This window comes from Anomalospiza imberbis, chromosome 5 (assembly GCF_031753505.1).
Source record: "Anomalospiza imberbis isolate Cuckoo-Finch-1a 21T00152 chromosome 5, ASM3175350v1, whole genome shotgun sequence".
Lineage (NCBI taxonomy): Eukaryota > Metazoa > Chordata > Aves > Passeriformes > Viduidae > Anomalospiza > Anomalospiza imberbis.
In genome coordinates, this window is record NC_089685.1 from 35,659,631 (window position 1) to 35,684,010 (window position 24,380).

The 24,380-nt window shown below is 38.1% G+C and overlaps 1 protein-coding gene across 2 annotated transcripts in view; it reads left to right on the plus strand.

The window, feature by feature from the left end:
* Positions 1-24,380, plus strand: part of TRHDE (thyrotropin releasing hormone degrading enzyme) — a 202,038-nt gene that overhangs the window by 146,543 nt on the left and 31,115 nt on the right. For both annotated transcript variants that reach the window (XM_068190227.1, XM_068190228.1), the window contains 3 exons: positions 6,739-6,827; positions 15,564-15,697; positions 15,796-15,851. In XM_068190227.1, the coding sequence (XP_068046328.1) occupies positions 6,739-6,827; positions 15,564-15,697; positions 15,796-15,851 (279 nt within the window). The remainder of the gene's footprint in view (positions 1-6,738; positions 6,828-15,563; positions 15,698-15,795; positions 15,852-24,380) is intronic.

The window sequence follows — 24,380 nt, forward strand, 5'->3', positions numbered from 1 at the left end:
TCAGTGATATGAGGATTGTTATGTTCTCAAAATACTTAACAAAGATTAGTAAGTGTTACCAATGAACAAGAAATGGATTCCCATCCCACAGAAATTTTTGACATATCAAAACATTTACCTGCACTGAATCAGGACAAAAATCAAAGCAAAAATTGGGGAAAAATTGGTTTAGAACATTCATTTCAGTTCTTTAATTTAACTACCTTACATTTCAGTTTCATTAATTTCAACTTCTCCCTGCAATTTTTTGAATCAGCAAACTGAAAATTGTTACTTAAAACAGTAGTTATAAAATGTTGCAGCAGTGCCTTTTTAAAATACTGTGTTTGAAAATCTGTGCTGAAGCCTTCTTTCTCTTACAAGCAGCTTGGTTTTGAAAATTTGCCTTTTTCACTTAGAAATGGAAAAGTTTCATAGGGAAGCTCACGTTTAATTATGGAATGTCTCTTTGTCAACACTGAGTGGATGAAAAGGCCCATTTAGTTGCTTGCACATGTGAGTGGTGCCATTCAAGGTGCCATCAGGTATCTTACTTTGCCTTGTGCTGCCACTACACCGGCGAGAGCATCCTTCTTGTCTTACAGACCATAGCAGAGGTCTCAAATACCCTACCCTATCATTTGCCATCACCTTGATCAACTGAATTTATCCCAGAGAAACTGATTCACGGAAGAGTGATGATTGGGATTTCACCAGTGCCAGCTGATGGGTACATGACTGCTGTTCTTCCAGCCCAAGATAACTCACAATTTTATTTCTCAGCCTACTGAGGTATTTGAAAATACATACAGCTTTTGGTGTTAAGCTTTCCTGAAAATAATTCTGTAGCAGCTTTGCAGTGGGAGAGATTAGGAAAAAAAGCAGATGGCAAATCATTTGCCTCAATTGACTTGATTGATTTTTGTGTGATGCCACTGAGTATACAGCCTGTATATCCTCCTCTGATATCATGTTCTACCTACAGGGAAACTTGTTTTCCTGTGCTCTGATCACATTAGAGCAGAAGGCTTTATCTCCTAAAGTCTCTTCCCACCTAAATCATTCTATGATTCAAGTTTATGATTGCCACTACACTTTAAATTAATTATGCTTATTATATCCTGCTAAGAACCAAATAACTTAATTTGCTTTTGTGCAAAGCTTTTTAATTTTGTCCCTCATTCTTCTGTTGTTAGATGTACTAAAAAAAAGTAATTTTTTTCTTTAAATCTGTACATTGTTCTATTCTTCTGCCTTGCCATAGTTCTCCTCCTTTGATTTCCTGGCTAATTGTATCATCAAAGACTATTAATAGATGTCTTCTAAATCTAGATGTATGTAGCTTCTTGTAATTTAACTGGGTTTTTATGTGGTTTTTGAGGTCCAACTTCCTTCTTAAATATTCATAAAGAAATTAATCTATACCAGGATAAGAGAGAAGAACTGTTTAGAAATACAAGCAAAAAGTGAAAAGTTAGATGGTTGAATTTCTTCGTGGAAGGTCATAGCCCATGAAATTCTTGAGAAACCTTCGCTGATTTTTTTCTTATTCAGCCATGTGATAAAGGGTGTGGAAGAGTTAGGTTTCAAGAGTTTTCTGGTAATAGGAGTTTTGTGAGTATAATAAAAACAAGTATTGCTTACCAAGATGACAGAAATATTCCTTAGTGCTAGTTGACATGGTAATAAAAAAACAGATGGAGCTTAATATTGATAATGAGGTGATACATGTGCGGAAACAGTTCAAACTCAGATACTCAGTGGTGGGTTCTGAAGAAACTATTTTCTCTCAGGAAAGAAATCTTGGACCTGTGGTAGGTAGTGTTCTGTAAACATCAGCTCACTGTCCAGACACAGTCAAGCAAGTAAATAGGACAGTAGGGATTAGTAGAAAAGGAGCATTTTAAAAAGTATAAAGAGTGTAGAAGAGAAAAGAATTATGTCACTTTTAATCCCTGGTAGATATACCTTCAAAGCACTGAAGCAAGGTTTGGTTTTCTAACCTGAAATAGTAGGTAGAAAAAATACAGAGGTGCACGATAAGAAGGATTAAGTACAGTTTCTGTGTAAAGAACAGCAAGACAGATTAGAAATCTTTAATCCAGAGGTCTGTAAAAGCAGAATAAAAGGGGAGTGTGGTTGTTCACTTTCCTGGCCATTCAAATGTAGGTAAGCTGAGTTCTACAATGGTACTTTAGTTACAGATGTTCCGTCACTTTATGTGAAGCAGTCACATTGCTTGTATACTCCTTTTAATGCAGGATAATAAGCCTCTGAATATTGAGCAGATACCTTCATTGTTCTGTGAGTAATGACTAGGAATAGATCAACTTCTTTGTTTAGTTTTGAATCCAGGGGAGAAGGGAGGAATGCCACTGGAAGAATGTGGTATTCACTGCCAGCAGTGTGTGGAAGCTTGGTACATTATGGTTACTGGGAAGATGAATCTTGAAAATGTTTGGATTTACATCCCAGCAAAAATATTTCACATTTCATTAATATGAAAACGTAGTTGAAAAGGTGTGCAAAATCTGAAATGCCAAGAACCTTACCTTTTTGTTTTTAATTGACTAAGATCTTTATTTTGTAAGCAGAGGAAATAAGGTGCTGCCCTTTTTCTGGCTTTGCATACCTCTTTGCAAAGAAGCCACTGAAAACCTAATGTTTTAATGTAATGAATATTACTATTCATCAGAGGCAATAGTGTGAGACATCATGTTTGTTTAATGTTTTATGGTCTCAGGATTTGCCCACAAAGGGATCTCAGTTCTTTTTTGCTGAAAATCAAGTCGTAACCAAGTAATTATCACAAATATGATAATTTCCCAAGTGAGATAAAGTATACTAATACTGCCTACCTAGTCATTATGTAATGCTCAAGAAAAAAAAAAAAAACCAAACAACTATATAATCCACACAGAGCATAATTAGTTTGCTTCTAGTATTGCATTAGCTAGCTTCTAGTATTGCATGTACCTTGGCTGATGCAAAATTCTGATACTTTGTGAAACAAGTCCTTCTGATTAATCTTTAAGCTGAATGAATATGCTTCAGTATCATGCATTGATATAGTGCTACAAAAATCCATCAATGCATTCCCTTGTGCATTATCCTGTCAACCTAAGTTTAACTATTTCACATGAGCAGTTTCTCACTTGTAGATCAGCAAAAAAAAGGTTTATTTATACTACCTTTCAACAAAATTCCCCTTTCCTTACATTTCTTGAAGATTGAACAATGTTATGTTCAGCACAGTTCATGTTACCATGTCTGTTCTAGTTTTAGGTGTCTCTCCTCCTCAGCTTCAGAAATGGGTTTTTTAAAATTCCTGAAATAGCCCTTAGTTTTTCCACAATAAGAGGTTTGCCTTTAACTCCCTGTCAAAGTGATCAGGTTTGATTGTGGAGGGACATTATGTGGACACCTCTGCAGCTGAGCAGCATCACAGGCAGATTGAACACACAGTTCATTAGCACCATTTCACCCAGGGACTGAGAGGGCTATCTGTACAGTATCTGAGTCCTGCAGACATAATCGTGACCGTAAGAGGACTACATGGGTGGTTTCAAGTCTTGTTGCCCTGATAACTGGGCCCTCAAGGCTAGATTCTTATTGTCACTGGAACTGGTTTCTCACGGCAGGCAGCAGATGGCCAGGTGGAATTTTTCCCCAATTCAATACATACTGAGAGCATGCTGGTGGTGCTCTCAACATATAAAGAATAAATAAAGGGTCTGCACTACTCTTAGACAAAGCAGGAGGAAAACAGGAGAGTCCCCTTTTTCCTCTTTGCTCTATAAAGTAGAAGACTCCTGACAAAGAAGTGCAAGAAAAGTTTGCTTCTTCCTAGTCACACCTGGAGAACACAGTCCATACAGATCATTCAGAGACAATGAATGGAAGAGGCCTTTTCGGAAGGTGAGCCAGATGCATCTCTCTCACATACATAGAAGTTAGCTACAGTTTCTTCTACAACAGCAGCAGAAGTTTCTCTGAGAATAAAGAGGAATGGAAGGAGAAAACAAATAAACAGAGTCTATCAGCAGCAGTTAAGTAGGAAAAGTTTTTTTTTTCCTAGATGTCTGCTAAAAGGACACCTGTGTTTCCTCTGAGAAACCACTAACCAAGAGGATGAGATTTGGAGGTTCTGGAAAACACCAAGAATGTCAGGAGTTCTCTTATATTGGGTAGATAAAAGTTAAATTTACCAGTACTAATATTCCCAACTAAATCCCACATGTTTGCTGGTGGGTAGATTTTGTGACACTTGTTCTGCAGCTAAATCACCTTTCAGAGAAGGATCTGTCTTTACTTCAACAGGATTTACCTCAATTGAAGGCAATATAAAATATTATAAGGAAATATAAAATTGTTTTCTGTATAGATATTACAATGTACAGAATACCATTCTGTGAAGTTCCTTCTGGAAATAACAGGTGTCCATGGATATATTCATACATTAATATTTGTGGGTGTGTATATATGTGCTTAAATCAGCTATATAGGCAGCTCACAGTATCTTTTATTTTACAGTTTAGCTTTTTCAGTAGGAGTTGAGGTGTCATAAAAATTCCATGCAAATGCAGTTGGTTTTTTTTTTTTTTCACATACCAGTGTTCCTGTTCTTTCAGATAATGTAGAAACTCCATGCTAAATTTTGCTTTATTTTTCTCAATCATAGTTTGCTAGGATATTTTTCATTCTGGAGAGATGAATATTTAGAACTGGGTATGTTTCTAAAGGCGATGTATTTACTAGGAGGTTTTTATGGACACACCCGAAAACACTGGTGTGTGTCTAGTAAGGTATAAGGTATTTAGGGGCAGTAGTGAGTATAATTCAGTGCATCACTTCACCGCATTTTCTGACTGCCCTCACCTGTTGAACCCAGGAGTCACTGCTGCTGTAGCTAAAGCAGCAGGACACAGTACACACTGTATCTCAGTACTCCAGTTCACAGTCCAGAATATTAGTTAAGCCAAAAATGAAGGTAACATTGTATGAAGACACCAGACTGGGAACTGGAGAAGCTATTGTGTCAATGGACATCCTTTTCTGCTGGCTGTGCTGTGGAGTGTGATAATGTCCAGCACAAGAAGTGGGCAGACTGATAAAGCCAACAGAATCTTCAAATGACACAGCTTAATTATCTAAAAAGTGTCTGCCAGAGTATGTGCTTATGTGGAGTTTATCTTCAGTGCAGCAGTAGAGCTAATTATTTTCCTAGTATGTCATGGTACTAACATTCAGAGAACCTAAAATCACATGGAAACTGTTTTCTTCTTTCATATGGCAGTAAATGCCGTGTTTTATTTCTAGTGTCACTCATAGCTCTTTCAGCTGTATGGTTGTCCAAGTATTTCCCCATCTTAGCTGAATCACTGCTGTATGGACAAGTGTTTCCCTGCACATGATTCTGTTCTAAGCAGTGCATATTCCCGTGTGTCCTGGGGGCTCTTGGCAAATGGGTGGGGAGCTGTGAGCCAAGTGTGGTGGCAGGGCAGGGCTCTGTCCCTTCCCCAGCCTCCAAGTCATGCCAGCAAGGCAACCCTTGGAAGCCAGCCCATGTTGACTGTGGCTGTGGAACATCTGAGTGGTGTTTGTAGTTAAATGGAGCAGGCTTCTGGGTAAGTGGAAAGGAACAAACCTAATTTTTTCTTCAGTACAGTGGACTAGTTTTGCAATGCTGTGTACTAGCAGGAGACAACTGGCCGGCACTTTCTTTGCACCATTTTAGTGCAATCAGTCTAAAATTATATTCTTGGTATCAAAGCAGTGCTATACTGTGATATCTGAGTTGGGGCCAGTCTTTTGCCATGTTGCCTTGCTTAACTGCACACATACTCACATTGACCACCTACCAGGGGACCATCTGTAAGGCACCTAAGGCAAAGGGACCACCTGTACCATCACTGAGTGCTTCTCCTTTACTGATTTACGAAATGACATGGCAGGCCTGTGAGGGAAATGTCTACTTTTTCAGTGACTGGTGAAATGCTACTTTTGAGAGTTAAGAAGTAGAGGTGATGCTGAAGACATGAAAGAAATAATCCTTTCCATCTCTCCCTAAAAATATTAACTTCATACAGTCAGTTTCTGTTTATTCAGATAAAGATGTTATTTATAACATTTACTTCAAATGAGAAAAATTTTTTAATACCCTGCAGGGAAGATGTGGTCTGATTATACCAATGCCTCACCAAACCCACATGTGGTATGTTGTGTCCAGTTTGCATATGCATAGGTGATTATAAATGGTGCCAAGAAGTGGAGATCTGTCCCAATCATTTTGGTTTTATAAAGCAGAAGCAGTGAAAGCCCATTGTAGCTTTTTAAGGAGTTGCTAGAAGAGTATGGTATTTTTAAACTTTGAAGTCCCTATAAATCAAAGTATGTCTTATGTGGAGGTTTTTTCTATGTAAATGTAAAAAAGTGTTCTTTTTATGAGTAATCATTATTTCCTCTTTTGTAAAGCATTTTCTTAAACTAGGAAAAGCTTTGTTAAAAAGTCCTCATGTGATGATAGTGTGTGAAAAAATGGGAAATAAAATTTAGGTTGGGTTTTTTTTAATAAATTAATTTTCTTTGTTTTATTGCTAATGCAAACGCATTTCAAAATCAAAGTATCTTGTTAGAATCCACAGATCTTTATACTGCTACTGAGATTGTATTTTGATTTCTTTGACATGATCCCTGATTGCTGTGAGAAGAATCAGTTCAGTATTTTTGTTCTTAGATTCCCCCTCCTTTGTCTTGCAGCTACTTGTGGCAGATTCCATTAACAATTGCAGTAGGAAATACGAGCCACATCTCATCAGAGGCAATTATATGGGTGTCTAACAAATCAGGTAAAAATAAACTTTCCTCCCAGTGGAATCTCATAAAGCATACTTGTGTTTTCTACAAATGTATCTTTGCAATTGATCCTAGATAATTGTTTAGTTGCTCTGCACCCAGTTTTAACTGCTTAAAATGAATTGCAAAAAAAAAGCAGAGCTGGGAAGGGAGGGAGGAGGAATGAAGGATGAGCAACAATCTAGATTTATAGTATTGCAGAATTTAGACAGTATAATGTAAAGCTTTTACAAAGAAATGTAAAGTGCTAAGTATTTTATATTTGGCAGCACATATCAAATCACTGATGAATGCAATTCACTTTATTGATGGGTGAAAGTTAAATGTAATATTGTATCATGAAGCAGATATGATGAGTATGATTTAGTACATCTAGAATTCTAGCATTTTTAACTCAATCCATAGTCTCAACCAGGCCTAAGAAATGGTTGCTGTCATAAAAGTTCTCCTTACTTATCTATAAAAAGTATTTGTTCTCTCTCTTAGATAAGCATATGCTGGACCTCAAAAGCGCATTGTTCTGCTTACTATGTGTTTTCTTCCTCCTCAGTTCCTTCATGATCATAACAGTATTAGTTACTGTCTGGAGGAGAGTGAGTGCTAGATGCCATTGGTTTTTTATCAACTAAGAAAGGAAGCCCACCAAAGAAATTTCATGAAATATTTATCTATTTCCTTAGCACTTCGTACTGCATTGTCTGAGAGTTTTTGACTAGAATTAAAGAGAGTGAAGGAAGACATGTGGGGACTTGAATAGAATTATTATATAGAAGGGAAAAGAAGGTTGCATGCACTTCCTTGACATGTGGACTGTAGACCCTTTCTTGTATAATTAGAAAGGCATAGAGATTCCCTTCTAATAGAAAATTAATGTGAGAGAGGAGAGTCAAACCTGTGTGAGATGTCTTTGCTCTTTTCTGAGTTATTAAAATATATTAGTTGCATAGAGCTTAGCAGCCAGAAGGACTGAAAATGAATGGTGTGTGGTCAGAAGAAATCTGAGTACCCAGCTTTCTAGTGGTATGTGTTTCTTTACCCAGATAATTTGCAGCCTATGAGAAAGTAACATGATTTATGCTGCTGCCATAATACAATAATCCATCTTGGTGTGCCTGCAACCAGAGCAGTTTTCATACCTGGGAAACATACTCTCATCAAAGCATACAGGTTCTGCCTCAGTTTTCAGAAACTTACTATTTTGGCCATACTTTTTAACATTAACATTTCCAGAATACTTCAAGACCTCTTTGCACTTTCAGAATCTGTCTTAATGACCTGTTCTACTTTTGTCCTTTAGGGCTTGATTGAACTCTCATTGAGCTTATGATAAAGGTTCCCACTTACTTCAGAGCGAGTTGATCATCCCATCTCATTAGGTTGCACATGCATGCTTCCCTCCCTTCACTCCCTCCTTCAAAGTTCAGTGTATTACTATTACCTACATAGATGCTTCCTCATCGCCTTTTACTTGCAGAGTGCTGTGGAGGAACAAGTCCATAAAACTGCTACCCACTCTTTTAAGATCTACTGCTTCTGTTGGAATGCCTTCAAGAAATCAACAAATTAATGATGGCCAGTGTGAGCAATTATTTTGGGCTGGCTACTATATAGAAATTAAAGAGGAACCTTTCCGAGTCATCAGTCTCCTGTGTAGCAAATCAATGACACTGTGATCTATTATCATTATCCTTGTTCTTCCTCATTACTTTCACTCACTCATTCACTTGCTGTGCCTCATTGAAAATAAGACTGTAAACTTATGACTACAGCAAGAATGTCCTCTTGCTTCTACTTATTGTGGTACAGCTCAGATGTAGAATTCCGCAACATAGAAATGTCAGTGAGAACATGCCTGAATGTATACTCCATGTATGACTGATTGTACATGCTGTTATGTATTGAGGCTGGTATACATGATTTTGTGATATTCCTGGGAGTTTTTCTGCAGCTGGTATGTTTGTTTCATGGGGATAAGGGAGGAGTTCTGAGATTCCAAAGGACAATTTCCAGGTTTGAATCTTGTGGACTGGAAGAATCTTGAAGACTTTCTGTTGTAGAGAGGACAGTTTCAGTATTGTCCTAGTGGGTAGTCTTGGAAAAAGTCTGCAAGCTGGAGGTGAAACAAACTGCTGCAGAGGATATTTGGAAGATTAGAAGTGGTCGCATTGTTCTTCAGGTATGTGTAGTTGAATGCAGATATGCATGGACACCAGGCACCCACCAAACTCATTCTTATCACTCCCCTCTGAAACTGGACGTGGGAGAGAGAATATAACAAAGTGTTCATGGATCTTGATAAGGTCTGAGTTAGAGATCCCTCAACAAGTACTGTCTCAGCAAAGCAGACTCAAAATGGGAGCAGGATAATGAGAAGTAAAAACAGACCTTTAAATGCCTCCCCCTCTCCCCACCCCTCCCTGTTTCCTAGCTCTGCCTCCTCTCCCACAGCTGTGCAAGGAGTAGGGAATGGGGGTTTGGGGGTTGTGGCCAGTTCATCACACATTATTTCTCCCGCTGCTCAGGGAGAGGAGTCTTTCCCCAGCTCTAACACGGGGTCCCTCCCCCAAAGTCACAGCCTCCTCTCAGGCATCCACCTGCTCTGGTGTGGGTCTCCTCCACAGGCTACAGGTGGATCTCTGCATCCATGTGGATCTCCATGGGCTGCAGGGGTGCAGCTGCCTCACCATGGTCTGCACCAGGGTCTGCAGAGGAATCCCAGCTCCGGTGTCTGGAGCACCTCCCACCCCTCCTTCTGTACTGACCTTGGTGTCTGCAGGGTTGTTCCTCTCACATGTTCTCACCATGCTCTTCTCTGGCCACAATTACGTCTGAGTAGTAACTTCTTTTGTTCTTCTTCTTCTTAAATATGTTGTCACAGAGGCATTACTACCAATTCTGGTTGGCCCAGCCTTGGCCAGCAGCATATCTGTCTTGGACCCAGCTGGTATTGGCTCTGCTGGACATGGGGAAAGCTTCTGGCAGCTTCTCACAGAAGCCATTTCTCTAGCCTCCCCTCTGCTACCAAACCTGGCCATGTAAACCCAACATAGTCATTATTACTGATCACACCCCCAATTTCAGCTACATATAGAAATACATCAAAACACGATCCTTTTTTTTCCTGGTGGTATTTGAAATAACAGTATCCATCAGGAGTTAACCCCCTGCCTTGCCCTAGCTCACCAAGAATGGTTATTTGCTGATGTAAGAGGCTTTTCCTTCACATACATCTAGAAAGACAAAAGAAAGAATTTTTGATTTTTGCATCCTGTCAGCTGCTGTGTCTGTGACCTCATCAAGGTGTTGTAGGATACCAGTTGGTATTTTCATGAACAAAGGATATGAGGCTCCTCTCCAGCTCTGTGAGAGTGACATTTAGGATGATGGAGTTGCTGCTCTGTCCTCATCTTGTCTCTCTGGCTACATGCCAGAGATAGTGAGCATGCAGATCACTGATTGTTCAATATGCTGAGCAGGATCAGTTCAGGTAACTGCATCTCACCACAGCTGCTGGCAACAGTGCTAGATCTGTCCATTCTTCACAGCACTGAAGTGGAGGAACACACTGGAAATTACAGCTATGCAGTGTCTTTTTGAGTTGTAGTTCATTGTCCTTTGCAGGAAATACTGTAGGGAGGACAGTGCCAGGCCTTGGAAACTTGTTTGACAAGGTGCATAAAATCCAAGATGTTTCAAATCTAATATAGCTCTTCTCACCTATTTGCAGAAGGTATGTAGTCATAGTTTTGAAAGCTTTTCGTTTTGCAAGTGCTTCTGCCAGTCTCTCTTCTCCTTACCCAGTGGACCATAGCATTTATGTAACCATATTTCTACTCATCAGTTCACATACCAGCCATCAGATGATGGTCTTTTTACTGGGTTCAGTTTGCCTGGTGTGTGAAATGGAGCTGTCTCATTTGCTCTCAGAGTGCTGCACAAAGGTCATCACCACCTTTCCCTGTTCACTCCCCATGGCCAAGGATGAGGCTGTTCTGCTTCAAATGACTGTAAATTTGTCACAAAGGAAACATCTGTGCTAGACCTTCCTATCCATGCTGAGGTCAGAAACATCATGCTAAGATGGCTGCAGTGCTTTTTGTGCCTCAGTCTTGCAGGTCTGCCGAATGATAAATTTTGCTGGCACTGTGGAAGTCATTGGTGTTATAAACTTCTGCTCTGTCATATTCTAGGGCTTGTTTCTGTTTCTCCTAGATAAGTTGCCTCTTTTGTGGTTGCTGTAGTTATCTGTGAACTTATATCCATAGTGTTTTGGGATCAGCCCAAAATCAATAGTGGGTCAGGTTTGAACCCATTCCATCCCTATGACTACTAAGCAGTGTTTGTGGGAATGTGTTGGTGATTTCTGATGAAGTTGTACTAGATGTGGAAGCACAGGCTTACCTGTGCATGTTTCTGCAAATCTAGAACTGACCTTAACCTCAAGTGAGGAGGTTTAGCTAGCATCCATTTCCAGTAGCTGAGCAGGGCTTTGGAAAAAGGCATACTTGCCCTGGGAATCATTTTTCTGGTGCTCAGTCTCCAAGTAGGAAACATCTCCATGCAACTCAGCAAGTGCTGCTGAATTGGCTGACACAGCTTTAGTCCCTGCCCTTTCCATCTCTACCTCCTGTTCATTAACTGGTTATGTTCCAAGGACATACTCTTTTGACAGACCTTCCTACCTCAGTTAAAGTGACTGCTGTTCAGATTGCTCCTAATATCTCCTCAGGATTACCATGAGATGGGGGAAAGAAAGTTCAACAGGGCAATTCCCTTCCAACAGCAAGTCTCAATTTACTTTGCCACCTCCTACTAGATAATCTCTACTTTAAGCCACTCAACAGTCAGATTCTCCTCCAGGAAGTGTTTTGTAGAAGACAGATGCTTCTGAGCTGGGGTTTGCTGGCTGCCCGCTGGGGAGCAGAGTATTAGTTGCAGCTTTAGAAAAATACCCATTCTTTTATTTTCTGAAACTCAACTGCTGAGCTTTATCTGTGTTGCTTCCAGACTCCACTCTTTTATCTTTCAAAAGCAGGAAGAAGGGAAGCACTGTGGAAAAATATCAATATACAGGTCCTGCTTTGAGCCTCAGCCAGCTGTAGTGAGGGCCAGGGATTCAGGACTTGTAATCTTGTGTAATTTTGAAAGAATGTGTCAGAATCATTCCCCTTGTTCTAAGAGTTGAAGATCCTAGCAGAAGACTGCTACTTACATTGTGTATCACCTTAGTCATTAGCACTTCCATCATAAAGGAACATTAATGGATGGAAGGGTAATTTGAAGAAAGAGTTTTGTGAGATGGAACATGATCATATTTCCTGATGTGCTCCATTTATTGTGCTAATCTCTATACCAAAATATTTTCTTTCAGCATGGAGCTATGTCAACATGGCAGGTGAAATAGGTAGAGTTTTTCTTCTGGTTTGCCTTCTCCCTGTGTGAAAAGTTCTTGCAAGAAGATTTGCAGGATTTAGTAAAGCCAGTATAAATTATTGTGAAATTCCTCATGGAACACATTTTTGTCAGAAAAATTTTGCTTGCTGTTGTTGTGAAGAAATTGTTCTACACTTGTGCAATTGTTTTTGCAGCAAAATTGAGTCAGTTCCCCCAGTAGGGATTCGACTAGCTTAAACCAGTATCTTAGTATGCTAGGGGTTGTATATAGTAAAGAGTTAAAAAAACAACTGTGAGTCTAAAGACTTGAAATGGTACTGGAACTCTCTTGCAGAAGGGTGCCCTTCTCCCACACCCACCTCACATGCTGCTTTTGATGGAATTGAAATTGTTTGGAGGGCTCAGAACTTCAAGCCACCTGCACCAGCTGGAGGAACTATCTCACATTTGAGAGCAGACAAACTGGGGAGAAAAATGAGATGCTAACTGATTTTTTTACTTCAAAACAAATATCATAAAATTTAAACGTTTCCTCCTAAATATTTCCTATATGTATGCAGCAAAACTAGAAGTTTTAGAGCAGTGTTATTTTCTGAGGCATCCAGACAAATCATGATCATGGAAAAACACTTTCTGATGAAAGAAGATTAAAAAATTTCCCTTTAATCTCAAATACAACAGGATATATATTTTAGATTGACTTTTGAGAGGTGAATTATAACCTTCAAAGATGGATTTCATTCCAAATGAAATGTTGTTGTTGTTTAGAAAGTTATGAATGGTTTAATCTAGGGCTTAACACTAAGTTACTACCTTTTTGCTAACTATAACACTTTTAACAGGAAACTAATAAATGTGTTTGTGGTAAGTGGAAACATTACCCAGGTATTGAAATGTTTAGTGCCTATAATTACCAAAAGAAAGAATTTCTTTTATAGGAAAGCATGAGAACTGACAGACACAAATATTAAATTCTACTAAATTATATAGAACTATATGAAGCACACATATCAGGCGGTCCCGTAAAATAGCCATCTCTTTATGTAAGTTGGGAAGGTGTGAAAGATTTCTGTTCTTTATTTCAGGAGAAGGTCAATACATTAGTGGCCTTATTGAAAATAATAGCAGGAGATTCTGGTTGCATTTAAACTGATCAAAACAGCAACAATGCCATCGTGATTTGGAAAGATACTGTCCTCCTTATAGCGATACATATTGTGGGTGTTGTACAGCTGTTACATGTCAAATAGCTTATTCTGTACTTGTCATAATTTGACTGGGAAGTATCATTCAATACTCTGTTGAAGCATAAGTAATTTCCTCACTTTGGAGGTGAAAATTTAATATAAATGCCCAAAGAAGAAAAGGTGTATGTATTTTCCAATTATATATGATTTTGAAAATTTCCATTTAATCTATTTATTTACCCAGATACTGTTTAATGTGTCCTTATAGTCTATTTGGTATGCTTTTAGGTAGCATTGTAGAGGTGCAAAGATTAACCAGTTACAAGCAGCTGTTTCAGGACTGGTGGCATTTAAAGGTTAGTTTGCAACCAAAGAGCATGGACAGAAAGCTGTACTGCATTAAGGTGGTATAAGGTTACAAAGGAACAGGATTCAAGTCTTCTCTAAATAGCATGGAGCAACAGGCTGGATCTGACTTGGACTCATCGAAAAAAGGATTTAACCAGAGGAGCAAGTCTAAGAGAGTTTGCTTAGGACTGATCTGTACAGCCCCTTTGTGGAAGAAAGGACACACAAGTGTTACAGCCTTGTTCCAAATCAGAGTGTGTGCAAAAGCATCTTAGGTGCTTTGACAGTATGAACACCTGGGAAGTCCACAGAGTTGTAGGGCTCAATACAGATCTTAGTCTTATTTCTGCAGTATATATTGGATCCTAAAGAATATGTCTGCTTGGTGCTTTACCACAGATAAAAGAAAAATAACAATTGAACAGGCAACAACTGAATTATTCTGGGCTTAATATTTTTAATAATTGTATTTTTCAGAGATTTTAATGGTTTCAGAACTACCTAGGAGAAAAGAGGACTCTCTGTTTTAATCCTGCAGTTTTTTATCTGAATCCATGTGCATAATGCAGATCCATGAATTTAAATGTATAATGATGTGTTTTTAAGATTCGGGTCTTGCTGATCTTGGTACTTATTGCACTTTAAAGTAGTAGTTATTTGTGGGCTTGCTGTTAGTCAAGGGAGAAGCGCAACTTTTATCTGTAGCCTTAGTTAACTATAATTTCCTCAGAAATTACTTTTTTATAAGAAGGACTAAAACAAATCAATTTCTTTAGTAAGCCCATGTACGAGATAACATGAGTGAATTGTAAAGACTATACTGCTAACTTTTTTCCCACTTGTTACCTTCAGGGAGTTCAAGCACATTAAAAAAATGTCTAATGGAATTACATTTATAACAAATTTTATGTATTTTTTTTTAATGAATGACAAGACTACTCCTTCAGCAGTGTACAAGCTAATTTTATTGGCTGGAAAAAGTGTTTCTGAATTTTTAGTGAGTTCTTGTTCATGGTTAGTTTTGTCAAAATAGTTTACTAGTTTGAAGACTTCTTCCAGGGGTGTTGAAGCCTGATGCTTTGTGCTGTGATAAAAAAGAAGTGCATGTTGTGAGTTCAGGGCATTTCTGTTGTTGAAATTTTGAAATCCCTATTCCTGCAAATAGTTGTGGAGTGCCTGACTGCACACAAACTGTAATAAATTTAGACTTTCAGCCGTAGAGTGATTACTTAAAACAAGGGGAAAGATGAAGAAGAGGTTAGATGATATAGGGTTAATTGTTCTAGCTCTAAAGAGGAAGCTCTCAGTGCTTAGTAGATAGAAGCTGTTCAACTGGAAGTACTTTAATTTAAAATCCAGTGTAAAAAATGTTATCAAATACATGCAGAAACACTTAACAATCCTTTTTTTAATCACAGGTTTACTCTTCTGTCTATAGCACATTCATTGAGTTCTTTGAGTTACAATTGTAGAAAACTGTTTAAGCATGGCCGGAATAAGGGTGCCAGACTTAAAGTGGGTACCTCTCATAAACATAATACTTGCCAGGAAAGAAAAAGCACACTTGAAGTTCTCTGTAGGAAAAAGGTCCCCATGGATTCCCATGGGGAATCAGTTGGCATCTCTCTACATCAGAACAGATGAAGGAAATTATTAATCAAACACAGTATTTTTGTTAGACTTTGAATTAATTTTACTGCCTTCATGTATATTTAAAGAAGGAGAAAATGTAACAAATGCACCTTTAGAATGTTTAAATTTAAAACCAAGACCCCTTCCCTTCTTCTTCTTTGTTTCCAGAACACCACAGAATTCCTGCTTTGGAAGAGGCAAGTTGGTTGCTGGGGAACATCAACCAGACTGGCTACTTCAGAGTTAATTATGATATTAGGAATTGGAGGCTGCTTATTAATCAGCTAACAAGGAACCATGAGGTAAGATCCTCTTCTCATCCCTGAAATCTGCTTTCATAGATGAACCTTCACTATTTCATCACCTTAAATGGTTCAATTTTTGTGCTTGCCCCTCACAGGTTATCTCTGTCAGTAATCGAGCAGGCTTGATTGATGATGCATTCAATCTAGCCAGGTATGTTTTCCTGAAGATCATCTATCCTCATACACATTGCTGCAATAACTCATGCAACCATTAACTCAGCAGTTGAGTGTGTTTCAAAGTTAAGTGTGTTTTAAACACACTTCAATTTCCCTCCCCTGCTTTTTTTTTTTTTTTTTTTTTGTATAGCACATAAAAATGGTCTGTAGCACATTCACTACTCTTGATCAATAATTGCCGTAGGGTATTTCTGAGTCTGAAGAGATTTGATCAATTTTGCAGCAAGTTCAATTTAACACTTTGCAGATAAATAATCTCTTTCCTCTTTCTCTAATGACTGAGGGTTTTTTCTTCAGTTTCTCCCAGTTGTCCCACCTCTCCTTTCTTTTACCACTGATCCTTGTGCTGTATTTAATTTGAGATGGAAGACACCTTCAAGCTTCAGTAATTCTTTTGCCCTAACTTGTGCTGTTATATCATTTTTCCAGTATCTTTCTTTTCTTATAATTTGCTAGAAGAGACTCTTTTTTTTCCCTCTGATACGCTTTTCAAACATAATGGAAAAGCAGTTCCATTGAGCATTTCTGGAATTTATGCAACATTTTGTGGTTTTTTATGATGAGAGTTAATAATTAACACATACAGTGCTGGTTAGGTAGTGCCTTCTTTAAAAATGGAGGCAATTGGTTGGTCTCCGTTTTAAAATCCAGTATGTTGATAGTGAAAGTGTAAAATGAGAGGAAAATAGTGGAACATTTGTAGCTTTTTGATTTTGAGATACCTGGGAACATAGCATTAGAATAGGGTTTTGATTGCATAATTACAGATTTAATTGCAAAAATTGCAAATAATGTGATTTTACTTGCACTGTCATGTCAAAGGTAGCATGAAAAGAATTCTTGAAACCACTGTCTTAACATTTTACTACAAATGGTTACTGGAGGTGTTTGGGCTTCAGTCACAGTGTCACAGCTCAGTGATGTTCTAGTATCACTGCAGTAAAACACAGTGTGTTTTACTGGTGTGTGTAAAGTGGTAGGTGTGTGCCCTACCACTGTTCCTGCTGCTGACATAAAGTAGTGTTTAGCCCTTACTTAACAGTCCAGAGATGTAGTAGGGAAGGAGGTATCATGGGGAGAGATGTATCCATTTGCTTTTGGCACTACCCTTCATTCTTGCTTTGTGACATCTTCCCATTGGTAACAGTAAAAGCTAGAAATAGGTCATTACGTCAGACTTCAGGAGATCATGATTTGTCTACTCTCTGACTAGAACAATATTGCAGATTATTCTGTAATATCTAGACTATTAGAAGAGCTACCAGATGGTGAGTAAAGTCATAATCTGTTCCAATTTTATTTGATTTTGACACCTCAGAGAAGTAGTGTGCAGTTACACAGAGCCAGTATGTCACCTTCTTTTTCCATACACTGAATGCAGTCAGATGTGTCTAGACTTCCCTGAAATTCTAGATCTTGAAAAATGCTGTTTCTTAAGCCAGTTTTTGTGGGTGAATGTTTTTCTCCTGGGTGTGTATTGAGCCAGTGCTCTAGGATGTTTTGTTCATAGAGAAAAGAACTGTCTGGCCAAGTTTTGTCTACCTAAAAACCACTCAAAAGATTAGATGACTAATGCAATCCCCACTAATTTTCTGAAGTACTTTTATTGGGATACTTGGGAATACTAGAGTTGGCACCTTTTTTCAGAGGTAGCTACACTAGAGCCTTGTGAATTCTTTCACAAGATTTCACATTATAAAAACGTGATTTTGTTTTTTTTAACGATGGTCTGTAGCAGACTGCTGCTGCATTTGGTCTTCATACTCTGTGGAAAAAAGTAGTGTTCCTCTAAATGTATGTCTAGACACATGTGCATACATGGATATCACTTAAGAGGAAATATTCTTCCAGTAGATATATATAGGTAGACTCCTGTTTCCAGAGTCCTGTCAATAGTCTTACCTTGACTGTGTGCCTTACAAGCCAGTCTGTTTGGAGGAAGGATCTGTTAGCAAACAGTAGATTTATGGTCTGTAGTTCAAGAGTAGCAATACGATATGTGGACCTGGCTAAACTTGCCATGTAGGGTATACTTCTTGTTGATCTTTATTATGTTACTAATCTATCATCTTCCTATTAAAAAAAAAACCCAAACAAACAATTTCAGTGATGCTGAAGTTATTATGATTGGCTGGCTGACAATATGGTAAGTTTTTAGGAAAAGCTTGGTATTTTTTATTTTCATTCTCCTTCTCCCAGACAAAAAAAAAAAAAGGCCAGGATTTGGCCTAATACTTGCTACGTTCCTTTATGATGAATAGGACTAGGGAGCCATTAAGAGATCCTTAACAGTGTGTTGAGGGCTGGCCTCAGAACTTCCTGAAATAAGAAAGTAGTTGGAAAAGCTCTTGTGGGGAACAGGCAGTGGGAATTGAACCCTGATGCTGCAATGTGTTGCAGCTTCTCCTGCCGTGTCTGCTGCTTTGATGTGACACAGCAGTGTTCCTAAAACAAGCTCTGAGGGCTATCAGAATAACACAGAGTCTTTCAATTTTCTGAAAAAGTCACTGTTCAAAATGCCACCATCAGCCTAAAAGCTGCTTAGCTTTCCCTCCCTTGGCTGCAGGGTGCAGCGCAGAAAGTTGCCCCACTTTATTTTGGAGCAGTACCATAGTTGGATGTCGTGTGCCTCATGGGTGCTGTGCTGCTTCAGTGTTGTATCTGACGCACAGCGAGCATTTCTCCCTGTCTGTATGACATTACGTGATGGGGAGATTAAACGCGTACACTTGTCTCTGACTGTGATGTGAGAGAAGGTCAGTAACCTTATTGACCAGACATAGAAGTAGTACTTGGTAGTTCAGATCTGATTTCTGAGAAGACCGGCTGTTTTCAAAAGTAATTCAGTCACTTTTGCTTCCTAGTTGCAATGGTGTGTTATCTTCTTGTTTACAACTATAAACATGCGTGTTTTGAGAGAGGGAAAAGAACTGTGGAATACATACTTTAATTCTATTCTCTAGATATTATTCTTAATGCCAAAATAATGCAAAAATTAAAACATAATTTCTTTAATTCATGCTGGTCCTTTCATAAATGACTTATAATGTAAACAGTTTTTTTTACCATACCGTGGAGACTGTATTTCCTCAAAATACCCTGTCTGTCCTTCTTAGAAGCTTCCGAAGTACTTCCTAGTGTGCTCTTGAACTTGATACAGATAATACCAAAAGGTTTTGACTCAATTTTTCCACTGTTATAATATTGTCTGTCCTAATATGATTATTTCTGTGTCATTATACTGCTAATTGATTTCATTTGTGGAACAAGTGCAGCTCTTCTCTTTGATAAAATTTAATAATATTTAGAGCTGGAGAAAAATGAAAGAAAGTGCTCATATAAAGTGTTTTGGAATGGCACATTTTATTTTTTTAAACGTTGATTTCATTCCTCTGAAATGATTATCCTTCTACTGTCCAGCATAGTGATTTCTTGAAAATAAACAACGTAAATGAATTGATACTACCAAGGAATATTTTAAACTCTATAGCTTTTAATTTAATTTTTTTTCCATTGTATATGGAAATATATTCCATCTTCATTCTTGCTGTACTTTGGTTTATATAACATTCAGCAAGGAGAGTTGAGAGGAATAATAACAACAAAAGAAAGTTGAAACATGTTTGTTTTTTCAGATTTTTAAGCGTAATTCTTGGCTGTAGTGCATGCACGTATCCAAACAGAGCTTATGGCAATTCATGTCCCGCGTTCTTCAGCAAGAATAGCACATTGACACTTCCTCTTCCCTTCTTGAAGATTCTTTATCTTTTGGTGTGTATGAGGTTTCAGTAGAATTTAAAAATATATTGACACTAGTAAATGGTACCAGTAAACATTGACTGAGAAAGCCCAGAAGCTACGAGAAGACATAGAGAACTGTTCTCATCTAAGCTTAAACAGAGCAGAGGGCAGATCAGGTAGCTCCAATAAGCAGTGTCACAATAATTAACAAAGATTGCACTGTTTCCTAAGAGTGTGAATAATGTTGTCAACTTCTCACATCTTTCTCTTTCCTTAGGATAAGAGGCCAGTTAGTGACTATGTGAGGTGGTATGCCTCCCAATTTACTTTAGGCATCCCAAAGGTAGACTTGTAAATCTGACATTCTCACCTTGTAGTGCACTGACAGTTAATGGAGAGAAACAAGCACCTGACCTCTCAAAACCACTTAACCACATAAGATAAATTACTCACTTAATGTTAGGAGTGTTGTGTCACCCTTGGTTCTTCCTTGATGGGCTCTAAATCTTCATAAAAGATTTCCCTCAATAAGCTGGTTGACTTGATCTAGTGTTATGTGAAATAAATAGGTCTGGTTTATGTTTAATGTTAATCAGTGTTGAATCAGATGTGACTGTGAATATCTCTTTTACTGTCATCTAAAATAGCTATTGTTGTTTCCAGTTCTGTGGGCACTGAATGAGAAAGCATGAAGCGGTGTCGTTGGTAATTGTTCTTAGGCTCCAAGGATGGATGACTGTGTTGGAGTGCTGTCCATTTCCATGCACAGATTAGGGACAGAGTGAGCTATAGGCTCTTCAAATGAAGCTTGCCCCTGTAGGCTTCACAAATATGGAGAGCTGTATCAGAAATGAGCAACAAGAAGAAAATGTACCTTCAAAATTTTCTGTGAACTGACTTCCATGCTGTAGATGGCCTTCATAAGTGTTCTTTTCTGTCAGAATTTCCTACACCAGACCAAAACCAGGATCCTGGTGCAAAGAGATAAATGATGAATTATGAGGCTTGTTTTCCTGCTATTAAACAATTCTTTGTGGCTTGTTTCTTTCCAAGCTGTGAGTTCTGCTGGCTCTATAAAACCCATGTCTGAGGGCAAGGGAAAAGGCAGTACCAACCTACTTTTCAATATATAAATCTAAATCTCCCTTGACACAAATTTATCTTTAGCAGCTGGTGCATTTGACTCCAAGATTGATTCCAGAAGTAAAATACTGAAGTAAACTAATGGTGACTCCAGATCACTTTCTCAACAACTTTTAGAGAGAAATTAATTTTAAAAGTAAGTCTTGCTTAATCAAGTATAGCCTTTTGAATCTGGAAAATCATGTCTTTAGAACCCCCTGTTTTATTGTTTCTTAAAAAATTAATTCCTGGCTGTGGAATCTTGACACTGAGGAGAAAAACAATTATCCACTCAGCTACCTGAGACAGCACCAACCCACATAATGATTAGCTGTTCTTATTTCTGGAAACTGAGAGTTAACTCGTAACTAAGACTATAGTTCATACACTGCCATATAAAATCCAGAATTATTGGAAAAATGTTTTCTGCTAAATTGGAAGAATGTTTTCTTGAAATTTCTGGTGGAAATACATGCATTGCAAAAAATAAACTATGGAATTGAAAATATCTTCACTGCTGTTTTCTTCACAGAGATTAAGATTTCATTTCTTGTAGCATTTGAAGCCTTCCAACATATGTGGTCTAATTGGTTCAATGTTACACTTGTTTGTATTACTTCAAGTCCTGTTCAGTGTAATGCCAGGAGAAGTCAAGGCATTTGAGGGTCCTTGTGAAATTCTGAGTCTGGATAATAAGTAGGTGACAAAATTAATGTACTTCAAAATGCTTCAAAATTTCAACAGCCACATTCAGGGTTGTTGACTTTGTTTTGTTGGGCTATTCAGAAACAGTCATATAGATACACTTAAATTAGTAAACTGCAGTTCTACTCTAGCCTTCATCTTTACTCCTGATTACATTTTCTAATAGTTCAACTCAGAGGAAAACGAGATGTGTTATGCAGCTCCCTTAATTAGTGCCTCTGAGTACCAGCTAATGGAGTATTAGATCAATACTTAGTATCACGCTTGATTAATAGTATAGATTTACTGTATAGATTTACTGTTTTAATAAATGAGGCCTCATCTGAATTATTTCAGCAGGTGCCATAGTAACTCCCATTCACTGTCAGGCAAATTTTGGTGATGGTTCACTAGCAATTGATTTAGATATGGTTTCCAACAGAAGTTGTTTGGTTTCTTTTGACATAAATACTCTCTCAGTGGGCCAAAGTAGATGTGCCTTTTTCAGAGAAAATAGAAAGTTTCAGTTATTTTAAGGTAGCCATCATTCATTCCATATGCTGCATGTCAGTCCCTATGTTCTGTGACATATCACAGCATTGATATCTGCTTTATGTGGAGATACATATTTCAGCTAACATTTGCCTGTGTTCGTAACAAGAGGAATCAAAGCAATTCCTGCAACTAAGCACAAAAAAGCTAATTCTGCTTTTGTAGTGTGTGTCATTTGTGCATCTGCTCCTGTTACATAGCTAAAGTCAGTAAAGAAAATTGTACAACACATTCCAGGAAAGTGTTGGTGCTGCAAAAGTGTCTTGAAAGATAGAAATACCTGCAGAGAGTTAGAGAAGAAGTTGAAGACTCTTCAGCATGTAATAAAAACCAACCCTGTAGATCTGACTGCAAAGTGTTTCGTGCAGAGGAAAAGTTTTGGTCTAGTCATATCCCAGCAAAATTTGCCTAAATTATTTCTTGTACTTCTGACTAATTATAGCAGTAATTGTTTTATCCTGTAAACTACATTAACTCTATTCTTAGTCAAACCCGGAATAAACTGTCAGGAAGACTTGACTCTGGTTTCAAGGGAGTGACAGAGTTATTTTTAGCTAATGGTTGTTAACTCATTCTCTTTTTACCACATAGTCTTAGTCTCAGAGTTCAAGCTGGTCTCTGGAGTCAGCTTGGTATGGATGTGTCCTTGTTGCAGTGCAGCTGCCAGGGGCTGCTGTGTAATGAGAGGGGAAGGGAACAGTCTCTGAAATTTGTTTTTGGAGTATTAATTGTACCAGGTCTAAATTATGCTTCATAAAGCACTGGAGTCTGAGGTTAAAGAAGAAGAGGAGTTAATGAGTGGAGCTTGCTGAAGGCTTCTTTGCAACTTCAAGTACTGGAAACAGAGCTGCAAATATGGCTTGGCTTGAGGAATATGTGTTGGTTGGGCAGGGGGATGTTTTTGTACAGCCTCAAAACCTATGGCATTCTTTGGGAACCCTATCTTCTCATAGCAAGCATACATCCATTCTCTGGGACTTCATATCATTTACATAGTCCTTCTTCTCCCCCATAGCTGCCTGATCAGCCCTAGTCTCTACCTCCCTCAATCATCCTCTCAAAACAAGCAACTTTTTTGACCCCTTACCCCAGAACCCAATTACCTTCCTTTCTGTGGGTCTGACAGAACTAATGTGGAGAGTAAAAGATCCTTCTGCTACATTGGTTAAGGTAGCAAACAAAAGGCACTTTGAGAAGCTGGAGGTGCTGATCTAAGCACCTTGACTTTCCTAGCATCAGCAAAGGGTATACGAATGAAGGCATAAACCAACTTTTCTAGTTATAAAAGACAAGACTGATGCCTCACTAGCATAAAGAAAGAAGTCTGATGTCACAGGCCAGTCACTGCTTTGCCTGCTGTTTTGACCTGACTGCACCACTGCTTCTCAGAAATGATCCTACTTTTTGAGCTTATCTGATTGCTATTGACCAGGATTGTTGTCTAGAGGAGGTCTGGTCTTTGTCCATATATGCTCTGTCTGCTGAAATGTTGTAATAGATTAGCTCCTTCCTATCTGGATAGAAGTGTGTTTTCCTTTACCCAGATATCAAGCAGTAAATGACAGGAAGGACTGTGTTATGACTAAGGCACACGGACTGAAGAAACCTGGGATGCTGTTTTTGCTGTAGTCTTCCTAGGTGATCTTAGTAAAATAACTTAAATCATTTGTGTCTTCTTCCTCTCTGCAAAGTGGAGATAAGAGAATAGGTGAGGGTTTAAGAGAATTTCAGAGAGTCTTTTATAATAAATATGTTTATTGGGAATTGCCTTTAGAAAAGGAATATCCAATTCTGTAGATATTCTGACAAACAGAATTTGGAATGTATATGTGTGTTCTCAAGATCAAAATTCTTTGCTGTTCATATGAAGTTTCTAGCTTTAAACACATATTTCACTTGAGTGGCTGATATGCAAATTATAAACATTAGACCAGGCAAACAGGGAGTGATGAAAAAGTATTGTGCATAATAATAAACTAACTCAATTTTGATTCTGCTCAAACATGCTCTCATAGATACCATCACCTGTTGACAACTTAATGAATAGAAGAGCTGTTTCATTCTACCCTTCCCAACAAAAATCACCAAGAAGAAAAACCAAAAACAACACAATAATTGAGTAATCTGAAATTGATGTCTATTAGCCCCTGAAATGCATTCAAATTTCTTTACTTAATTTAACTCTGTGAATTACATACTTCTCAAAAATCATAGTTTCATGATGATGGAAAACATGGCTTACCTTACTGCATAGCCTTAATTTTTAGCAGTAAGATTATTCCTTTTCTTCTTGTATTACTCCTTTTTAATTCATTTTTCTTTCATATGGGGAAGAATATGAAAGGAGAGATTGTGAATCTACAGTTTGAAGGAGTTTTTTTTTTCAGGCATAGAGGGGTTTAGA